Source organism: Chiloscyllium punctatum, chromosome 3 (assembly GCF_047496795.1).
Source record: "Chiloscyllium punctatum isolate Juve2018m chromosome 3, sChiPun1.3, whole genome shotgun sequence".
NCBI lineage: Eukaryota > Metazoa > Chordata > Chondrichthyes > Orectolobiformes > Hemiscylliidae > Chiloscyllium > Chiloscyllium punctatum.
The window spans coordinates 142793924-142815942 of NC_092741.1; the positions used below are offsets into that span (position 1 = coordinate 142793924).

The 22019-nt window shown below is 40.4% G+C and overlaps 1 protein-coding gene across 1 annotated transcript; it reads left to right on the forward strand.

Annotated features, from left to right (window-relative positions):
* Window positions 1–3791: 3791 nt before the first annotated feature.
* On the forward strand, window positions 3792–16105 carry cimip5 (ciliary microtubule inner protein 5). The gene is made up of 4 exons (XM_072561800.1): window positions 3792–3872; window positions 8450–8919; window positions 10799–10838; window positions 14009–16105. Exons 2-4 carry the CDS (start codon window positions 8714–8716, stop codon window positions 14198–14200), a joined length of 438 nt encoding a protein of 145 aa, XP_072417901.1. The 5' UTR covers window positions 3792–3872; window positions 8450–8713; the 3' UTR covers window positions 14201–16105.
* The last annotated feature ends 5914 nt before the right edge of the window (window positions 16106–22019 follow it).

Genomic DNA, 22019 nt, shown 5'->3' on the forward strand with positions numbered 1-22019 from the left:
GTGGAGGTAGGCACAGTTTCAAAATAAGGGATCTCCCATTTAAGACAGAGATGTGATGGAATTCATTCCTTCAGAGGGTTTTCAATCTTTGAACTTCTCTACCACTCCAGTATTAGCCTTGACAATCAGGTATTTTACTTCTCTGCCCCATTTAAATCAATGGCAAATCTTGAATTTCCTGCTTTTATTGCACTGTCACAAGGATGGTAAAATAACAACACTGCATTGCCTCAAAGAATTAAAGAATCCACCAGTTCAATTAATTACTTCCCAAGTAAATTATTTTGGCTTCCTACTGCAAGATCTGTAAGGGATTTATTACCTTTGTGAATTAGTCACTGCTTTATTAACGTTTTGATTTAATGAATGGTGAGCTAAGTCACTCTTACAAAGAGCCAACAGTCATGATGGACCAAATGGTCTTTTTCTGGGCTTCTCTGACTCTATGAATGCATTTAAAACGTGGCCTGTAGGTGTTTTATTTCAAAAAGGTAACCTCGTCTGTTAAACATTCAGGAACTATTTAAATATGAACTCAATTCTGCATGCAGAAACAATGCTCAGAGCAAGCAGATGTCAAAACATTTCTACTCATTTTATATGAGTTAAAACTATAAATAAATGATTGGTGGAACAAAACTGTCTGTGCTATTGGAAAAAATACATTTGTTTCTGTTTTGGCAGAAATAGTTTGACTTTTTAAAATATTTTTATATCTATTTTTAACGTAGCAAATGTGGAGCATCTAGCTAACAAGGCAGTAAAGTAGATGCTTGTGGGGGAAAATGGACACTTCATACATGGAATGTTAAGCAGAGTTTGAGGACTTGAGTTTCACTGTTGTGGGTGTGTGGTCATGGTTGGGGGTTGCTCAATCAAGGAGAGATGGAGATTTGGGCAAGGGAGGAAAGCTCATTGAGAGGTCCCAGACCATTTTAGCTTTTTGATTCATTTTGAAGTTATTTTTGTTCGCAACCTTCATTGGGCCAGCTGGAAAAGCAGGATTCTTTCTCCCCCTGATTCCACAAAGAGTCCTGGATCTCCCAAGCCCTGGGGCCTGTCTTTCCCACTTGGTGCTGCTGTCAGTGGCCAGAGCTGTAACTTGATGCTGGGAGATGTTGCTTTGGATTTTGGGTGTTCTACTTCTGTTCGTGGTAACAATCCTTCAGTTTCAGGAGGAAAACTACACTACTGCAATGATTAAGTGAATTCTTGGAGTCAAAATGATCTGGACTTCCAGGTATAGGACACATAGCCTTTAACCTCCTCCGTAACCATTGGTCACAGGCTCTTCACCACTGCACCAGGTGAAGCAACAGTTACCGCTTATTATGTTTTCCCATATACTGGGGAGATTAGGTTTGCAAAGCAAGCACCTATTCTGGAACTTCCTTTTTGATACCCAGCCCTCCTCCATTCCCTGTTTCTGTTTAAAACTTGCCACATTTCTCAATGCTTCCAGTCTTGACAAAATATCATTGAGCTGAAACACCCACAGAGGCTATCAGACCTGCTGAGTACAATCCAGCATTTTATATTATTACTGCAAAGTAAAAGCAGCTGTACAAAATGTTACTTAAAATCACACAATCTTTGTTGCAGAATATTAGATATTTTGAGGCCTTCATTGACCTCAGACATAGAATGCTTAACATCAACTATATATGATACATAAACTTTATACGTGGAATCAGATGTCTTACCAAGTGTTTGATGAATCCTAGCTTATCAGTTGCAAAGTGAATTAAAAATTCACTAAGGACTTGGAGATCTAAGCTGAGGCAAAGGTATATTACAAGGCACAGTAATTGCATTATGGTTCGATAGTGAGTTAAGTGAAACTAATTTACAAGTCTATTGGTAGGAACATATTTTATTAAACAGTGATGAATATATTAAGTAGTAAATTAATATATTGAGATAAATATATGAAAGTACATTAAGTGATAAATAAGCAGTAAATATGTACGCATAGCAGTAAATATATATTGAGCAGTAATCTACTTTAGATATATTAGAAACACATGTAAACTAATGAGTGCTGAAATGACTTTCAGCCACAAGTCTCACTGCCTCTTGCCCAAGGGGGATCCCCACTTTACGACAGCTGGGCTGGAGAAGTCGGGTTTCCTGGCACCATTTGCAATTCCGGTCCAAGGTGAAGTTCCCTTCTGAATCTAAGATGACATGCTGTATCATCATTCTGTGGTGTTTCCCTGGATATTCCATTACACAGAAAAACACCTCCAGATGTCTCTGTGTGACGACCGAGCAAGACAGATCTCACACCAGTGCTGTATCATGCAGCCATTCCTCAGTCAAAACGAGTTGCGTTCATGTTCAGTGTGTTTCCCACGTACTTCTCCACTTCATTCACTTGCTCGTTGTCATGTCCAATTAACCCTTAATGATCTGGTTTGAAGATATCATTTTTAATTCCACCACTACACAGTGTCAACTAAAACTGGAATGCACAGATACCAAGACAACATGATACAGGAAGGAAACTTCTGAAGATGATAGGAACCTCTCTCTAGCTCATCACAATTCCAGTTTAGCAGCAAGAAGAGCCTCTGGAAGGAACAGGTAAACCTTTTGCCATCTCCGTGCTTTTGTTTTACAGAACTTTTGCCAAAGGTTACAATGAACAAGGAAGCGAATTCCACCAAAATTTAACATTTAAGCCTTTGGTACGTGGCAATTCCGATATAGTGTGCACACTTATGTCAGCTGTGTTAGCTGCAATGGTTTGAATTTTTTTTTAAACATTACACCTCATCAAGGATGACTCATTCTACCTTGAAATGGATACCAGCTAAGGAAGATATATTTTACCCAACAGTGTTCCAGAACGTAGACATTTTAATCATCAGGACTGAGGAGTATTCTGATGAAAAGTCATGGTAGGGCCCTGCATAGTGTTGTTGAGCAGGGAGATTGAGACGTTCAGGTACACACCACTTTGAAAGTTGTGACACAGGTGTACAGGGTGGTTAAGAAGGCATTTAGCACACTTGTCTTCATTGCTCAGACAGTTGAGTATAGGAGTTAGGGTGTCAGGTTGAGGTTGTACTTTTGAAGTACTGCATACAGTTCTGGCCCTGCTATAGGAAGGATATTATCAAATTGGAGAAACGTCAGAAAAAAAAAATTACCAGGATGTGGCCGGGACTGGCATGTTTGAGTTATAGGGTAGGCTTCCTTTACTGGAGTGGAGGAAGTGGAGGGGGGGTGACCTTTGTAGAAGTTTATGAAAACATGAGGAGTATGGATAAGGTGATTAGCAATGTTCTTTTTTCCTCGGGTAGGGGTATTCAAAGCTGGGGAACATATTTTTAAGGAGAAAGATGCTCCTCAGGTCTTATTTGAATCTTTTTCACACAAAAGGTGGTTTGTATATAGAATGAACTGCCAGAGGAAGTGGTAGATGCACATACAGTTACAATATTTAAAAGACATTTGGACAGATACATGAATAGGAAAGGTTTAGAGGGATATAGTCCAAACATAGTTAAGTGGGACTAATTTAGATTGGGAAACTTGGTCGGCATGGTGGACCAAAAGGTCTCTTAGACTCTACGACTCTAAGAGTCACCCGACTCAAAAAGTTAACTCTGTTTTCTCCCCACAGATCCAGCTAGCTCTGCTGAGTTTTGCCAAAAATTTTGATTTTTGTTTCAGATCTGCAGTTCACTGGCCCATGGTCACAGCCCGGGGACACAAGGCTGCAGCCACCTCAGCAACTGAATGCAGAATGAACCAGTCTGTTGGTGACCTTCCTGACTTAACCACTTAAAGCCCTTAAGTGGCAGCTAATTGACCAATTAAGGGCTTCAACTCATCATGAGGTCAATGACCTACCATCCCAGCAGGTGAGAGAAAGGCTGTTTCCTGCCAAACCAGGTTAACGGGGTTGGAGAGGCCACTATGCTCCTTGATCTGAACCCAATCAAGGAGCACAGATAGGATCAAGGGGTGGCTTCTGAAAGCCACCTAAAAATGTCCTAAACCACTTCATTGCCAATTCAGAAACCTGGAACAATTTTGATTGCAATTGACCTGCGATGACTTATTAAAATAAGCACCTGACAACTCAGTAATCCATAGTAGTTACTGAAAGTTGGGGTTAACAATTTGGGGGTAATATAAAGAACGTGTTTATATATTTTTAGGAAGATAGGAAAACACCCGAGTGACCAGTGTTGACAAGCAGTGCCCTTTACAAAAGGCAATGCTGATGTCCTCTTTTATGTTTTTATTATTTTTTCTTTTTTCTTTTGCTTTTCCCCCACACTACCGCTTAACTGCGGTAGTGCTTATTATTTTTTCCCCAGCACCCATGGTGTGTGTGTGCAGGTGTGAGACACAGTGAAAGACACAAGGTGCACAAATCTTTATTCAATTGCCACCACCAGGAAGATAGGAAGCAGTCGAGTGGCCAGTGACCAGCACTGCCCTTCACATCAAAGGGTAATGCTGTGTGATCAAACAGTGAAGGGGAGGGCAGGGACTAAATCAAAATAGAGTTGGAGGGAGAAATAATGCACTCCACTCCCTGCGGCGCCCAACTCTCCCTGAACAACTCCAGGGTGTTGGTGGACACCGCATGCTCCTTCTCCAGAGACACCCGGGCCCGAATGTAAATAACGTGTTTTTTTAATTATTATTATTTTTTCTCCCAAGATAGGCAAACACCTGAGTGGCCAGTGACAAGCACTGCCCTTCACATCAAAGGGCAGTGCTGTGTGATCAAAACAGTGAAGGGGAGGGTAGGGACAACACTCTCGTTTATTTTTTTTCTCTATTTTTTCTTTTTTTAATTTGTTTTTTGATCAAACAGTCCTGTTTTTTTTTCCCATGGTGTGTGTGTGCAGGTGTGAGACACAGTGAAAGACACAAAGTGCATGAATCTTTATTCAATTTCCACCAGCAGGAAGATAGGAAAAACACCTGAGTGGCCAGTGACAAGCAGTGCCCTTCATAAAAGGACAGTGCTGTGTGATCAAAACAGTGAAGGGGAGGGCAGGGATTAAATCAAAATAGAGTTGGAGGGGGAAATAATGTACTCCACTCCCTGCGGCGCCCAACTCTCCCTGAACAACTCCAGGGTGTTGGTGGACACCGCGTGCTCCTTCTCCAAGGACACCCGGGCCCTAACGTAAATAATGTGTTTATATTTGTTCTTTTGTGGGATGTGAGTGGTTGTTCATCCCTAATTGACCTTTCAGGGCAGTTGAGAGTCAACCAGATTGCCATGGGTCAGGAATCACATGGCTAGACAAGATAAAGATAACAGATTTCCTTTCCTTATGACATTAGTGACCCAAATGAATTTCTATGTCAATCGATGTTTGTTTTAGGATCATGAATTTGAAAGGTTTAAAACATTACTGAGTTATTTTATCTATAAATTATCCACAACTTGATAAGTTGAATTCAATAGTTAACAATGTGGTCATACTAAATTTTCCTTCTAAAGCATGTAACTGATATATTAATGCTATAGTATTTCAAACACAGTGCTGTGTACTCATAATAGATATATTATACACACACAAACATTGTAACAAGCACCCTCCAACCACAAGGAATGAACTCAGATTTCTCCAGTTTCCTCATTTCCCCTCCCCCCACCTTGTCTCAGACAAATCCCTTGAACTCAGCACCACCTTCCTAACCTGCAATCTTCATCCTGACCTCTCCGCCCCCACCCCACTCCGGCCTATCACCCTCACCTTGACCTCCTTCCACCTATCGCATTTCCAACACCCCCTCCCCCAAGTCCCTCCTCCCTACCTTTTATCTTAGCCTGCTGGACACACTTTCCTCATTCCTGAAGAAAGGCTGATGCCCGAAACGTCGATTCTCCTGTTCCTTGGATGCTGCCTGACCTGCTGCGCTTTTCCAGCAACACATTATCAGCTCTGATCTCCAGCACCTGCGGTCCTCACTTTCTCTTCACCATTAACGTCTTAAGAGAAATAACTTAAATAATTTCATTTTTACCCAAATAAAACTTTGATTAAAATCTAAAATGCAGCATTTCTAAAAGCAACTCCTTTGACAAGGCCACACATTTTAAAAATTGTGAAGGTGTTTTATATGACTTTCAACCTAGATTGTAGACACGAATCTTTATTACATTTGTGAAGTCCCAATGGTGGGCCCAATAGAATTCCCTACAAATTTAATCTGGACAGATCTAGGTTAATAAAGAGATAAGTAATCCATGTTTACACCATCAGCTGTAAATAGGTCCCTTTCTAAAAAAAAGAGAATATGAAAAGGTCAAGGGTAAATCAGCAGGAAATAATAGGGTTAATTTCTTCTAGTAGCTCACAGGTTTGCAAGTTTGCTAAAATAACAGGGAAATACTATACACCAGTTGGTATATTACCAGAACTCAAAGTCATCATTGTTGAAGAATAGAAGCAGAAACTAAAGAGACACAAATAACTAGCAATAAATAAAATATATCCAATTGGTGGAATCTTCACAGCCCCTGATCAACATGGCTATGATGGAAACTTTGGATAATTGGGTGTGATGTCGAGCAAGACACTTCTCAATGCCAAGATCAAAAAGACCCATTTATAACCCAGGTCCTGGACGACAGAACTGTCCCTGTTAAGCAGCAAGAAGCTTTTGTGCGCAGATTATCACACTCTATCGCACTCTACTATCTAATCTCAGCTCATTAATATGCGGTTCTTCTTCTCTCACCCTTGGATAAAAACCAGATGCCAGGTGTCTTGAGGCAGTGTCCCTACCTCTGAGTCAGGAAGCTTGGGTTCAGGTTCCATCTGCTCCAGAGGTGTATCATAACAGGTTGATTTGAAATACCTAGAAACTAGATGTGGGGAAATTAGTGGGACATGGTTAGCCCTGTAGGTCCAGTGCAAGCAGATGGATAATTTGTGGTTTGACATTCAGGAGCCACAAGGCAGTGGGATGATTTAAGTCCTGGGTTAATCTAGAGATCCAGGGAATATTCTTGGGATCTGTGTTTGAATCCCACAATACAGACAGTGGGATTTGATTTCAATTTTTAAAGTTAAGGGGCAAGGAATCAGGGGACACTTCCCAGGAGGAAAGTGGGAAACACAATGATGCTGATTAGAAGCTTAAACCTCTCGGATGCTGAGGGGATAAAGACCCTGCTATAGCTAACTCTGGTTAACCAGGAAAGTTACGGACAGCATCTTTTTAAAGGAAAAACATACATGTAGCTAAGATTAGTGGTAAACCAGGGGATTGGGAAAGTTTTTTTAAAAAATCCAACAAAAGCAAATTTTAAAAAAAGGAAGAAAAAAACTTTAAGGTAAAATTGTAAATAACATCAAGATGAACAGCAAAAGCTTCTTTAAATACAGAGGAACCTTGATTATCTGAACAACATGGGTGGGGAGTATTTTGTTCTGATAAGTAAATGTTTGGATATTCGAATGCCAATTTAGCCAAGCATCAGGACCTTGTGGTCTTGTTCAGATAATCGAGGTTCCACTGTATGTTAAATTGCTGGGACTCGATATGCAAGCAGTTAGCTTCTGTCTTAAAGGGAAATTTAGGGAAGGCAATTGCCCAGTGCTATTATTGCTGGACTGTTAATCTAGAGATCCAGGGAATGTTCCTGGGATTTGTGTTTGAATACCACAATACAGACAGTGGGATTTTATTCCAATTTTTTTAAAAATCTGGAATTAAGAGTTTAATGATGACCATGGATCCATTGTCAATTGCCAGGAAAAAAAAAATTTAATGTCCTTTAAGGAAGGAAACTGCCATCCTTACTCAGTCTGGCCTAGATGTGACTCTACACCCACAGCAATGTTGTTGACTCCCTGGGCAATATGGAAGTCCCTTAGTCCCTACTCAGTGACTCCAAACAACCAGAAACTGTTTTTTAAAATTTTATTCATGAGCTTCATCCAGTGGATGAACAAAGAAAAAAACATTTTTTGGTTGTTGCTTTCAGTTAACTATTTTGGCGTTGTTGAGCTGTCTGAATGCTTTCCTGTATTGGATGATGATAAGATGTTGGGCTACTCTGGGCATCTAGAAATTGACTTCCAGAGGGTTGTACGATGAGATGTTGTTGAGGACAGAGAACCGCGCCTTCTCATCGATCTCTCTTTAAACCACACACAAAAGACCAGCAATCTGCCCTCATCCACCCTGAATAGTCTTCAAAGGTTCCCTGCCTCTCAATTCAAAAGTCCTCACTTCCAACTCTTAGTCAACCTTCCAAATCTTACCCTACGCCATCAGGCAACTGCAGCCTTGTCTGAATCCCTTTTGCTATGTTGGAATTTGCAGCTCACCACGGGCAACAGAAACTATAGCAGGAGAATTCAACTAAATTCACTCTGGTTTTTCCCACTCTCTATCCCACCAGTAAATGCTGGTGCTGATTGCCTGTTTTTATCTCCCCAACTCTCTCTTCCTGCAGGGACTGACTGATTCCGGTGAATTCTCTCTCGCCTTGCTGCTCTTTCCAGAGTTCCTGTTTCTAATAGCGACAGTAAACAAGCTCCTATTGCCTGGGACATATAGCAGAGTTCTCCAGTTCGAGTAACTGGCTCGCCAAAGCTGAAGAAATCCCGCTGAATTGGAAGGGGTTCCCCCCCCCCCTACGAAACAGAGAGAGAGAGAAATCACAGCTGCCCATTCGCCGAGGGAAGGTGTTGGTGAAGGGGAGCAGCTCTGCGGGGAGATGGGGAGCAAGGAGCTGCAGTTCAGCCGAACCACTTCGGCGGGTTACCGTCTGGCAGAGAAACCCAACGCTGGGACCCTCCCTGGCTACGGTAAAGCAGCCGCAGGCAACCGATCCCAGAGCAAGAACCTTTACCTGGGCACAGTGCAGCAAGACCAAGTGTGGAGAGAGTTCCTCCGAGCTGAACGGCAGGGACTCAGAGAATGGTGAGCTCACTTCTCTGCTCAACACCCATCTTGCACCTTTAACCAAAAAATAAATCTATTTTACAAAGAAATCACCAACGCTTTCATACTCCGTTTTCTGCCAGGGCAGAACCGTTTGTTTGAGGTGGATGTGCTTTACTTGTCTTTTTGTTAACTCCCACAACTTCTTTTCCAACAGTTACTCTCAGAACAAACGGTGAAACGCAAATACACTCTGGGCAGACTTAAGTCAGTCTTTCACCAAGCTTTGTTGGATAAGGTAATGATTCTGAAAGGGTTGGTGGTGAAGCTTGCATTAAGCTCTCTGATGATCTCTGAAGGACTTGGGCAGGGAACGTTAGAAGCGATTTTAGCTAACTAATAGCTAAACCTGCTATTAGGTCTCCTCATAGTCTTACAATATCATAGGAATGTAACCTATACCTGATTGCTTTTATGCAGTAAACTACATATTGTTTAAGGTAGGAGCCTCTTCTCACTTGTGATTTGGAGACCCTGGTGTTGAATTGGGGTGTACAAAGTTAAAAATCACACACCAGGTTACAGTCCAACAGGTTTATTTGGAAGCACTAGCTTTCGGAGTGCTGCTCCTTCATCAGGTCATTGTGGAGAATAAGACTGTAAGACACAGAATTTATAGCAAAAGTTTATAGTGTGATGTAACTGAAATTATATAATGAAAAATACCCGGGAAAAAACCTTCTTCTTATTTGACTAGTGTGTTTTTGTGCCATATTGGAAAAAGCAGCCAGTGTAAGGACCAGACTAAAAACAAGATGGTGGTAGCCAATTTACTTTATGGTGACCAAGAATCTGACCAGGTCATGATGCTAGTAGTAACGAAAGCAGAAAGTACTGGTGAAGCTGAGCAGGTTTGGCTGGGGTTCTGAGGAAGCACCATATCAGATTTGAAATATTAATTCTGTTTCTCTCCTCACGGATGCTGCCAGACCTGCTGAGTTTCTCCAGCACTTTGTTTTTATTTCGGTTCTAGCATCCGCAAGATTTTGCTTGTGGTGGTCATCTGAGGATTCTATTTAGTTGCAACATTGCAAGAATTGTGCACCCCTGGGAACAGCCTGGAGAGCACAGAGTCTTGCACCATGAAGCTGCTTGGCATGAACCCCCAGCTAGACTTGCTGCATCTCTTTCCAAATCTTCATTGTAAAGCTATATTCCAGGAGAGGAGGGGAATAATCTCATCCCTATCACAGCATCCTCAAGGGCAACCCGGAGAGGAGGTGAAACTCTATGCCTGTTGGAATGATCTGGTACAGTCAACCTTTCTCAATACCTGCCAAATCATAGTGCTTTCTAAAGTCTGTACAGTTCTGTTACTTTATATATAGGATGGTGTCTCAGCATTCTCATAGATATTTATTTTGTTTCTCTGAGCATTGTAATTTTTATTCGCTTAATACATAACCTAATTCCATTGTGGAATCGGCATTAAGTAGTGTATTCATGAAGGACTAATTCACTTGGATAACGACATCAATTCTATTTGTGCTGTTGTTACTTGACATTCACTTTATTGTTAATTTGTATGGTGTGTGCCTCTGACTACAAAATGAAATTGGTCCTGTAATTGTACCAGTGCAATAGATTCTTATGGTTTGCTAATTTCAGGTCCGAAACAACATACGTAATCTTGTGGTGTTACTGCAAACTAATCTCTTTGTGTACATAAGTTCTGTCTTTCTGTACTTACTATTGTTTGGATATGATTGACCTGAACTTCAAATTACCTTTCGATTCTCATGCAGTCCTAAGGAAATTGGCTTTCTCAAGAAACATATATGTGTACAATAAATTATAATGGCACCTTCCTTTTGCCATATTCCCCACTGCATTAAGAATTTGTCCTTTGTTTTACCAGGGAAAAGAACTGGAGTTTTCTGAAAGATTATGATGACAAGGTAAGTATTGCAATTAATATGAAAAGGTTACATTTCAAAATATTTTCCTGTAAAGATACATTTGGTATAATTTACATTTGCATTTGATGACATTTTCTCAGTCTTGAGAATACATTGTTCGTGCTATGTGATAAAATGGTTCTGTCATTATATTGTCAAATCTATGTGGTGCTTTCATCTAGATGTGGAACTCAGTATTAATTTCAAACAAATTTTCTGCCAAAGTTGCTTAGATGTGCCAAAATGAATCGAAAACCTAATTTTTAAGATTGCGAGAAACGTAAAGAAAAAGGGACTTCAGAAATTGTTAACATTGTTGGAGTGAAAATAAATACTGCAAAATTGATCCTAACGCACTTTTACATTCCAAGAATATAGCACTGCTGCTTAGATAAGGAGAAGGCATTAACAGATTTTACTTGGTTCCAAATGTTTAGGTCAGCTTTCTATTTTTTCAGCACACCGTTTCTGTTTTCATGTATCAAAGTATTATTGGATACATGGAGTGTTTTAATTCCCAACCCTAGTTTTAGAAACACTGCACCATTTTCATTAGTATTACATGAATTATTTTAGACATCACGCCAAGTATCCTGTTGCAACTGGGCCGTGAAATAGTTGCAAGAGTAACAACCTGTACTCGTTATTTAAATATTCATTTCCTTTCACTTTAACTCTGCGGCTCTAGTTTAGCAACAAAAAAAAGCAACTTTCTAAGTGATTTAAGGACAATAGAATTGTTTTAAGAGGTGGATTTAAGCGATGTGTTAAATGCCTGCTGTGTCAAAATATCAGTGAGAAAGTAATTTTTCATAATTTGGTTTATTTTTTGCCAATGGATGTCTCCAGTTCCAAGGCCACAGAACACTGAAGCTGAATTTACAGCAGAACTTTGTAGGTGGACAGTGAGAGAATGATTCTACTCTAGAAAACGAGTCTCTGCAGTCTTAAAATTTGCCATCTCTGTTGCTTTGCTGCAAAGAGACTTTCATGGCCCACCATTACAGTGTCCAAGAAGAATATGTCTTATAGCTTCAGCCTGGTCTTTCTCACAATTTTAATTTGTTTGATCAACTCAGTTGTAGCATCTGCCCTTCTGAATCTACCTCTCAATTTTCAACAAGTATGTTATAGTCTCATGTTCTTCCCTGCATTGAAATTAGCAGCTGTCATAAAGTACATGTGACTTACTGTTTTTCAATGCATAATTTTTGTGCACCAGTACAGACATTAGCACTTGGGAAGCATAGAGGGTGGGTTAAGGGGGTCTTCTCATACTGAGAGATACTGCACTTCAGCAGCGGCAGGTAGGGGTGACAGCAGTAATACTGAAGATGACTCATGAAAGGATGCTGTGCTCTTCTTGCTCAACTTGGGGAGGTGGCAGCCTAGTGGTATCATCACTGGTCATCACAGATACCCAGGTAATGTTTTGGGGACCAGAATTCGAAACCTGCCAGGTCAGGGCAGAACATTGAAATCAATAACAATCTGGAAAGAATCTATCGATGACCATCAAACCATCGCTGATTGTCAGGAAAAACCCATGTAGTTCACTAACTTGAGTTTTTGAGGAGGTAACGAAGATTGAGGGAAAAACAGTTGATATTGTCTACGTGGACTTCAGTAAAGCTTTTGTCAAGGTCCTTCCTGGCAGACTGATACAAAAGCTGAAATTACATGGTATCAAAAGTGGGCTGGCAAGATGGATACAGAAGCTAGCTTAGTCAAAGAGACAGAGGGGAACAGTGGAAGGATGCTTCTCAGAATGGAGGGTAGTGACTAGTGATGTTCCACAGAAGGATCAGTGCTGGGACCTCCTGCTGTTCGCGATTTACATAAATTATTTTGGAGGAAAATGTAGCTGGTCTAATTAGTAAGTTTGCAGATGATACAAAGATTGGTGGAGTTGTGGATAGTGAGGAGGATTGTCAGAGGATACAGCAGAATATAGATCAGTTGGAGGCATGAGTAGAAAAATGGCAGACAAAGTTTAATCTGGACAAATGCGAGGTGATGCATTTTGGAAGGTCAAGTACAGGTGGAAATTATACAGTGAATGGCAGAACCATTTGGAGTATTGATATGCAGAGGGATCTGGGTGTGCAAGTCCACAGATCATTGAAGGTGGCAGTATGGTAGTAAAAAAAAGCCTTAGGGCATTGAGTATAAAGATAGACACAATTTATGTTGCAGCTTGATGGAACTTTAGTTAGGCCACACTTGAAATGTTGTCTACAATTCTAGTCACCACACTACCAGAAGGGTGTCGATGCTTTGAAGAGGGTACAGAAAAGGTTTACCAGGATGTTGCCTGGTATGGAAGATTTTAGCGATTTTAGAATACAGGAGATTGAGGAGTGACCTGATAGAAGTTTGTAAGATTCTGAATGGCATGGTGAGAGTGGAAAGTATGAGTTTTTGTTTGCTAGAGTGGAGGGATCAATTACTAGGGGACACAGGTTCAAGGTGTGAGTGGGCAAGTGTAAAAGATATGTGCGAGGCATGTTTTTCAACACATTGCCAGAGGTGGTGGTGGAGATACATTAGCAGCATTCAAGAAGCACCTGGATGAATACATGAATGAAAAGGGAATAGCGGGATATGCACCCTATATGGGAAGACAGTTTTAGTATGGAAGGGCAAGATGTGACGCCAAAACATTTAACACTTGGAGAAATCTATGTTGCCAAGATGAGAAGTGTTCTGTCTAATGACATTACTTAAACTCTTGCATCCAACTCTTTTGAGGTGGTATGACCAATAGATGGATCACGTTGTCATGGTTCCTCAAGGCCTTGAAGATACCCAGCATCCCTTTAAATCTGTGGCAATGGTGAGCTGCAGTTCATTGTGAGTGAGAATGGAACTGCATTCTTGAGGTTTGTATCCCAATCGCCTTTCATAAAGAAAAGTGGCATGGGATGAAATTTTGAGTGAACTTGAAAAGGTAGAAATTATTGTTTCTGAGATGCATAAACGTTAATTAAATCTGTGCAGAACTACTTAAAGATTGGAATATGCTCAAATCAACAGATCCTTGAACATGAACAAATATACTTGGATTTAGCTCGGTGTTCTCTTTTTTTTTCATGTAAGTACAATGCATTTACTGCATGCCTTTTCAAATAATAGTTTTTAACTTCATTTTCATCATTTTCTTTCTTCAGGGAAGACTAAAGGTGAGGGAACCACTACCAGAATACATCCCTGTGTTCTCTGACAAAGTTCCAAATACCACAAATCAGACATTTGGCAGTAGAATAGACTCCCAGCTTGGCCAGACAATAATAAGGATGGACTTTGGGCTTCAGAAAGAGAACCGAAAGAAAAAGCTGGATAATGAGCTTGTCCTAGGTTAAATGAATGAAAGTGTTTTTTTTTAAAAATCATGAAATTGATATTTGTTCAGGGAAATATTTAACTGATCCTGTTAAAATAGACAAATTAAAGACTTAGGCCCCAAGTTAATATTTTGGGGCCTAAGAGGGGGATGTGTCTGGGTTGGGGAGTTTGCATGGAGACGCAACTTTAAAGTCAAGGAATCCAAAGCAATTCTTCAGATTGTACTGGTATTGACAGTAGGAACTCACTCAGACAGAATGAAAGGCTGGGTAAGCTGTCCAGTGAGAATGCTTGTGGGACCAGGCCACAGCCACAGGGCAACGGAGCAAATGGTTCAGGGATCAGTTGGCAGTGGGTGGGGGAGGGGATGCTAACAACATCATGGCTTGGGTTTACTCCAGCATTGGGACCTTTTAAAATCTGGTGAGGAGGGACAGCCATGGCAGTGTAGGCAAAGACATTGAGGGCAGGGGGTGGTGAAGATAAGGGCTGGTGAGAAGGAACAGAGCCATGAGGTGGATCAAAGGCATTCAGGGTGTTGCAAGCAGGGACTGGATACCTCAATGTTGCTGAGAGCTGGATGGGAGATTAGAAGCATCTTGAAGAAATTAATTTCAATCTTTGAATTTAATTCCTTTCATATTTTGCCCCTTACCATCTGTACTATTTTCAACCTGTACAAATTCTTCTTCCCCAAAGCTCTGTGTGCCTTTGAAGGTAGCCTGTTGTGCACCCTACCTTTTCACACTATTATTGGTGATTGTGCCTTTGATGTCTGGATCCTTGCTTTAAATTCATCCCAAATGGCATTGTTTAACAGATACAATCCAGGCTTAACAGTCTTACATCATGATGAATTAATTAACTCCTAATTGGTACTGACAGTGTCATTCCGAGGCATTGAAAGATGACTACTATGTGAAAGCCGAAAATCACCTCACAAAGCTGTGCTCTTTTTAGATTAAGACAGAGACCCATTATCAAGTGAAATGAATTTTACTCGGTTACACCGAATCTGGGAAATGAACACAGAGTATTAGAAAATGATTCCCAGTCCTAACATTTTTCAACTAGAGTGCAAAACATTGCCAGAATCTGTGACCCTTCAAACAATTGTTGTTTCTTTGAAAAGCCATCAGCCAAGAGTCTGTCAGACATTCCCCCACAGCATCGAGCAACAACTCAACTATTGCATACCCCCACCCAGCTACAATGACCATTGATGACCTGGCCTTGGTCTACCCTGCATCTGAGTCCTGATGTATCTGCCTATTACAAATGTTAGCAGAAGACTTGTGCCCAATACCAGGAAATCAAACTGCTTCCTGAGCCAAAGCAAAGCTGACAGCAACAAATGAAGAACTGAGTGACCTGGGTTGGCTACTTTCTGATGGCCTTTTTGGTACTGAATGATGGGGCATCTTTAACAAAATTTTATACTTGTTTGGGAGATGGAAATGCTTTTTTTTACTGCTTCATAATGGTTTTCCTGTGAGCATTTGTGCATTATTGTGTTGCTGTCACACTAACCTGAAGTAGTTTATGCTGGAATTCTCCAACAACTATCATCTTTCCCTGTAATGAATCCAAAAGTCCAATTTTGCAAATGTATTAAGTAATTCCTTTGCTTTTATCATTTTATTGAAAACCTATTTGGCAAGTGTGCCTATATAATTTCTGGAGTGTTTTTAGAAAAATTAATTGAATCTTGGATGTGATTGATGTCCGAGAAAAAGCTTAGAACCATGTTTGTTTTCCCTGTTGCTAAAAACTATAAAGTCTTTTTATCTTTTTTCAAAAGTGAAGCCCTTGGGTTGAATGCTGATATTTTATTCATGACATGGAGGTGCCAGTGTTAAACTGGGGTGGACAAAGTCAGAAGGCACATGACACCAGGTTATTGTCTAACAGGTTTATTTGGAATCACCAGCTTTCAGAGCACTGCTCCTTCGTCAAGTCAAGTCAAGTCACCTCACCTGACAAAGGAGCAGTGCTATGAAAGTTGGTGATTTCAAATAGACCTGTTGGACAATAACCTGGTGTCAAGTGACTTCTGATGTTTTATTCAATTGTTTACAGAAACAGTAGATGGCACTCTTTGCTCAGAAGTAATGTAGAAATGTTCCATTGACATAACAAATGGTTCTCAACTTGAGTTAGAAATATTTAATAACATTTTATTTGTCAAAACTCTGTACTTTACACTCTCAAAGGAGTGGAGTTTATGTCGTCTGATTTTGTTTTTTGCTGAATAAAGGTCTCATTCCAGCCAGAAGGGGTGTACGGTCCAGCTGCTTTAGACTGGCCGGAAGGTGGGAGGGATGGATAGTTTGCTGCGTTGCCAGGGGTGTCTGTGATATATGCAGTGTTTTATTGTTCGGTTTATCAGACTGTTTGTATGTGATTGTTTTACTGTTTCCTTTTTCGATATGGTAGGGTGGGATTTGAGGTTCCTCCTCTTTTCCCTGTGAACTGGTTGTATGGTGGGTCCGGCTTTGCTGCCCCTTTCCCCAGTAAATTGCTGTTTCTTGTAAAACTGCTGTTCATTGTTAACTGTTTGTAATTTGTACTGGTTAATAAAATAAATAAAAGTAAAGGCCTTTATTCTGACATAAAAGCAGTGGTACTTTCACTTCCCTCGTGTCAACAATGCAGGACCTTTCTTTAAAATTGACTATAGGTTTACAGTTTCCCCTGCTATCTGAAAGTAGAGAATTCCTATGAACCCTTTCATAAGTCACAATGATGTAAAGTGGAGAAGCAATTACTATTAATTTATATGGGGAAAAATGTTTGTGTTCCCAGACCCAAAAAAAACTACCATGTACCACACAAAATTTAAAATAACACCAACATACTGTAAAAGCAGGAATGATATGATAAGTACAGCTAATATAAAGTAGAAATAATGTATGTGGGGGATACGTGTAATTTACATTGATGATGTAATCACGCATTGTTTGGATTAACTGTTGTACTTCTTCCAATGTAGTTTTTTGTATGGATTGGTATATGAAAAGAAGTACAGAAGCAAAACATACTGAACCAATCACAATTTAAGTTTACAAGCAATAAAATGTTTCTGAATTTTAGTTGCTGCTGTAGTACAGGGAAAACATGTCAATCAGTTTGTACAGTGCAATGCTCCAGAAACAGCAAAGTAATATTAGCCAAATAATCTGTTTGAATCTGAAAAGATAAATATTCGCCAGAAGACAGGAAGAGCTCTGTATGACATTGAAATACAATAACACAGTACTAGACTTGAGCCTCCAAGCTTTGTGTAGTCATGTGACCTCAACCACAAGACAATTATGAAGAGCCATCTTGCAACCAGTTCAATGAAGGATATAGTACAGACAATGTGGTACTGGATTGAATTCAGAACATAGTGTCAGATTGCAGTTGAGACTGAATATTGAAGAGCTATATAGAGGCACAACAACCAATGGAGAGATACATAAATGTTCAAAGCTGTGAAAGCTGCCACTGAAAATCACTGAAAAGGAACAAAGAAGCAAGCCAGAGCTGAAACTCTGGGCAGAATATAATGGCAGCAATTTACCTTCTCCCAGCTGAAATGAAAGGTGATATTAAACAGAACTGGCAGTTCTTTTTTTCCATTCGTAATGGCAAAGTGACAAAATTATGACAGATCTATTGAAAAAACAAGAGTAGTTATGCATAGCTGCACACTTATTACTGCTGGGAAGAGACTGTTTCAAAATGGATTCAACCATACATCTCCCTAAAGAACAAAAAAACAGACAGCATAGATTTTATAGACTTGAAGACTTTGAACGACAAATAAATGTAACTTATAAAGTGTTAATGTTCAATGTTAGGACCTAAGGTGAAAAGGAATTTTAGATCAATACGTGTCTTTATTAACAAAGCTTGTAGAATCATGTGAATTTGCTCAACGTAACAATATTCTAATTAAATACAGGATAGTATTAGGCATCAATGATGCCTCAGTATTAGCACGTAAACTGAGAGGTGAGGAATTTACTCTCAGGAAAGTGATGATCAGATTCAGAAGCTCTGAGTTTATCGATTAGTGGCTAGAGCATTTTAATGGCAGAACTGATCAGGTCTTGCATTATGCTGACAGATACTTCAGATACAAAGGACCAGATGGAAATACTGTTGAGGAGATCATGCAAAAGCAAAGCATAGGGAAAGCTGTCCGCTCATACTGGAAGCAAGTGACGGCACGGTGGCTCAGTGGTTAGCACTGCTTTCTCACAGCACCAAAGTCCCAGGTTTGATTCCAGCCTCGGGTGACTGTCTATGTGGAGTTTACACGTTCTCCCTGTGTCTGCGTGGGTTTCCTCCAGGTGCTCCGGTTTCCTCCCACGATCCAAAGATGTGCAGGTCAGGTGGATTGGCCATGCTAAATTGCCCATAGTGTTAGGTACATTAGTCAGAGGGAAATGGGTCTGGGTGGGTTACTCTTTGGAGGGTCAGTGTGGACTTGTTGGGCTGAAGGGTCTGTTTCCACACTGTTGGGAATATAATCTAATCTAATCTTCCATACAAGTATACAGCTAGGAGAGAGTACAAGCAGGTTCAGATAGCCACAGGAGAGATAGAAGCTAAAGATTCCAATGAATCACTGTACACCATACACCAGTTTGTAACTGTTGTAAAGATGACTACAAAATGAGAATATTAACTCAGCACAAAGTATTAGATAAATACTGGTGCCTCAGACAATATCATGATCTTCACAGACTTGTGTGAAGTGCCTCAACATTGTAATTCAGAAGTTAAACACTCAAAAGTAAAGTTGAGGCTGTATGACTGCGAAGTATTTTTACCAAGAGGACAGGTTTCTCTGCAAGCCTAATGCAACATCAAAAATAAAGATCGTGAGTTCCAAATCATCGATGGCAAGAAAAAGCCACTCATTCCAGCTGGAGGAATTCTAAAACTTGAACCAGTAATCCTCAAAGTGCCAATGTATAACACACCAAACCAGTGATTCTGGAACAGATCCAGTAATGTGTTCTCAAAACTCGCTAATGTGTTTACAGGTTACAATTCTTCCAGGAGAATATCATCTCTATAGACCATAAGGAGAAGTAGGCCACTTGGCCCTTCAAGTTTGTGCCACCCTTCAACAAGATCAGATCTGATCTGTTAATCCACATTTCTGCCTTATTTCCATAACTCTTGATTCTCTCACTTTATTCACCTCGAAGTGGAGGAGAGGATAATATCAATTTAGCATCTGCTGAGGAAAGTTCCAGCTGGCCTCCAGATAGAATAAAATGGAGAAGAAAGGTGTAATCAAAACAGGGACAACTCTGACAGAATGGGTTAGCAAACTGGGAAGCTAAGGTTGTGCATTGATCCAAAGAACCTAAATAAAGCTCTGAAGAGATATCACTACCTCATGTCAATCATCTAAATATTTTTTTCACATACATGTCAATAAAAAAACACCTTTACCACCCTAGTTGCAACGAATGGTTATTGGCAAATCAAGCTGGATGAAAACAATAATTACATTTGCCATTTAATTCCAGAGAAGTGTCAATGCAGGCAACATGAGATAGTCAGTGGTATTCCTGGAGTGGGAGCTTTAATGGATTATCTGCTGGTTTAAGGATGTGCACTCACAATAAAAGAAGCTACTGCTCACCATGATTAAAATCTAGTGCTGCTACTGGGCATAGAGATTGTCAGAGTAATATGAAGCTGAACAAGCAAAAAAAAAACACAAGTAAAAATGTAATGACACCTGGATCCTGAAAAGGTGAGAGCTGACATGGTGATGCGGTGAACATCAGATGTAAAAGTTGTGAAACAACTTTTTGGATTTATTAACCACTCAGCGACATTTTTGCCTATTTTGTTGTCAGAGGGTGAACCATGACACCGACTTACACAGAGCTGATACACTGCTATTACTAGTATGTAAACAATAAAATCTCCCTGTAGTGTGATGCCAGCAAGACAGGACTCGGAACAATCCTAATGCAGCAAGGACAACTGGTTGCATTTCTAATCAAAGCCTTAATATAAATGGAATATACTGCACTCATATCGAGAAACAATATCGGTCCGTTGTCTTTGCTTGTGACCATTTTCAACAATCCCCACTTAGAAGAGGCAAAATGAAGGTTCAGTTGAACACAAACCACTTCAAAGCATTTCCCTGAAGTGCTACAATACTTGCTCCAAAACATCTGCAAAGGATGTTATTCTAGTTGTACCATTTATATTCCAGTTATAGCCATCTGGGCGTGACCATACAAGCAAGGAAAGCAGATGTCCATCATTGACATGCTGTCAAGAGCAACATTCCCACCTGAGGCTGGAAAGAACGTGAGAGGAGAGTAGGAAGTAGCTCCTCAACAGGTCCTGAAAGTCATCGACTCAGTCAAAACATTGGATCTAACAGAGAAACTCCTTGCTCAAAGCAAACAAAGTACTCAAAAGGTACAACTCTCCAAGTATTGCAAGAAGTCATGAAGGAAGGATTGCTTGCTGCATAATGGAGCCAGCTATTGCTATAATAGTGTATTGTGCATACTGAGATTAAATGACAGCACAAGGTGGCAAATTAAAGGAACAAAATAAATTCACTCATGAGTTGAGAGGAGAGATATTCAAGCAGATCCGTGCTTGGATTTGAGTCAGGTTTGAGGAAGGCAAGAGACATTCTCTACTGATCAAACCGTATCATTGAAATCAAGGATCACATCAGCAGTGCAGTGCTTGTAATGAGTCCACATTAAGCAAACTAGAGAGCTGCTGATGACACATAACATCCCGGAGAGGCCATGGATGAAACTGAGACTGGACCTCTACAATCTTACAGGAACTGATTACGTTGTCTTGTCACCGTTGACTACCATTCAGACTACTGGGAGATAGTCCAGTGGATTTCATGACTGCCAGTGAGCTTGTAGAATGGCTGAAGGCACATTTCAGCTGCTACTGCCTTCCTGACATTGTGATGAGTTACAATGGGCCTCCATTGACAAATGAAGGCTTCAGTCACTTCATAAAAAGATCGTCAATATCTGTGGGTGTGCGGGTTGATATGGTTGGTTGATGCCTATGAAGTAGGCCCTGAAATATTTATGCCAACATGGAGATCGAGAGGAGCAAGCTGCGAGCTGGAACAATCAGGTACCCACTTTCATGTCAGGAATTCTCAGTGTCTAGTTTCTAGCTTGCAGGTGGGAGAATGGTAAATTGCATCTTAATGAGGTGACAAGAGGGAGTACATAGGGTGCTAATTGAGTGATATTCCTGATAATAGGCCTCTTGGTACTCATTAGCAAGAATCTTCACTCATGGTCCAACATTTGGTTGGAAAATGGGACTTTTTGATCTTGCTGTAAGGAAGGTCCTCACTGGACATCTCACTCAATTTTCCCAAATTTCTCACCATGTCTCAAGTAGTTCATGTGCTGGTAGGATTTTACCTATAGCGTATTATATGTTATAGAATCATAGAGTCATAAAGATATACAGCACAGAAACAGACCCTCTGTCCAACCTGTCCATGCTGACCAGATATCTTAACCTAATTTACTCCCACTTTCCAGCACTTAGCCCAGATCCCTCCAAACCATTCCTATTCATATATCCATTCAGATGCCTTTTAAATGTTATAATTGTACCAGCCTCAACCACTTCCTCTGGCAGCTCTTTCCACACATCCACCACCATCTGCATGAAAAAGTTGCCCCTTATGTCCCTTTTATATCTTTCCCTTCTCATGCAGAACCTAAGCCCTCTATTCTGAACTCCCCCACCCCAGGGAAAAGACCTTGTCTCTTTACCCTATCCATGCTCCTCAAGATTTTATGAATC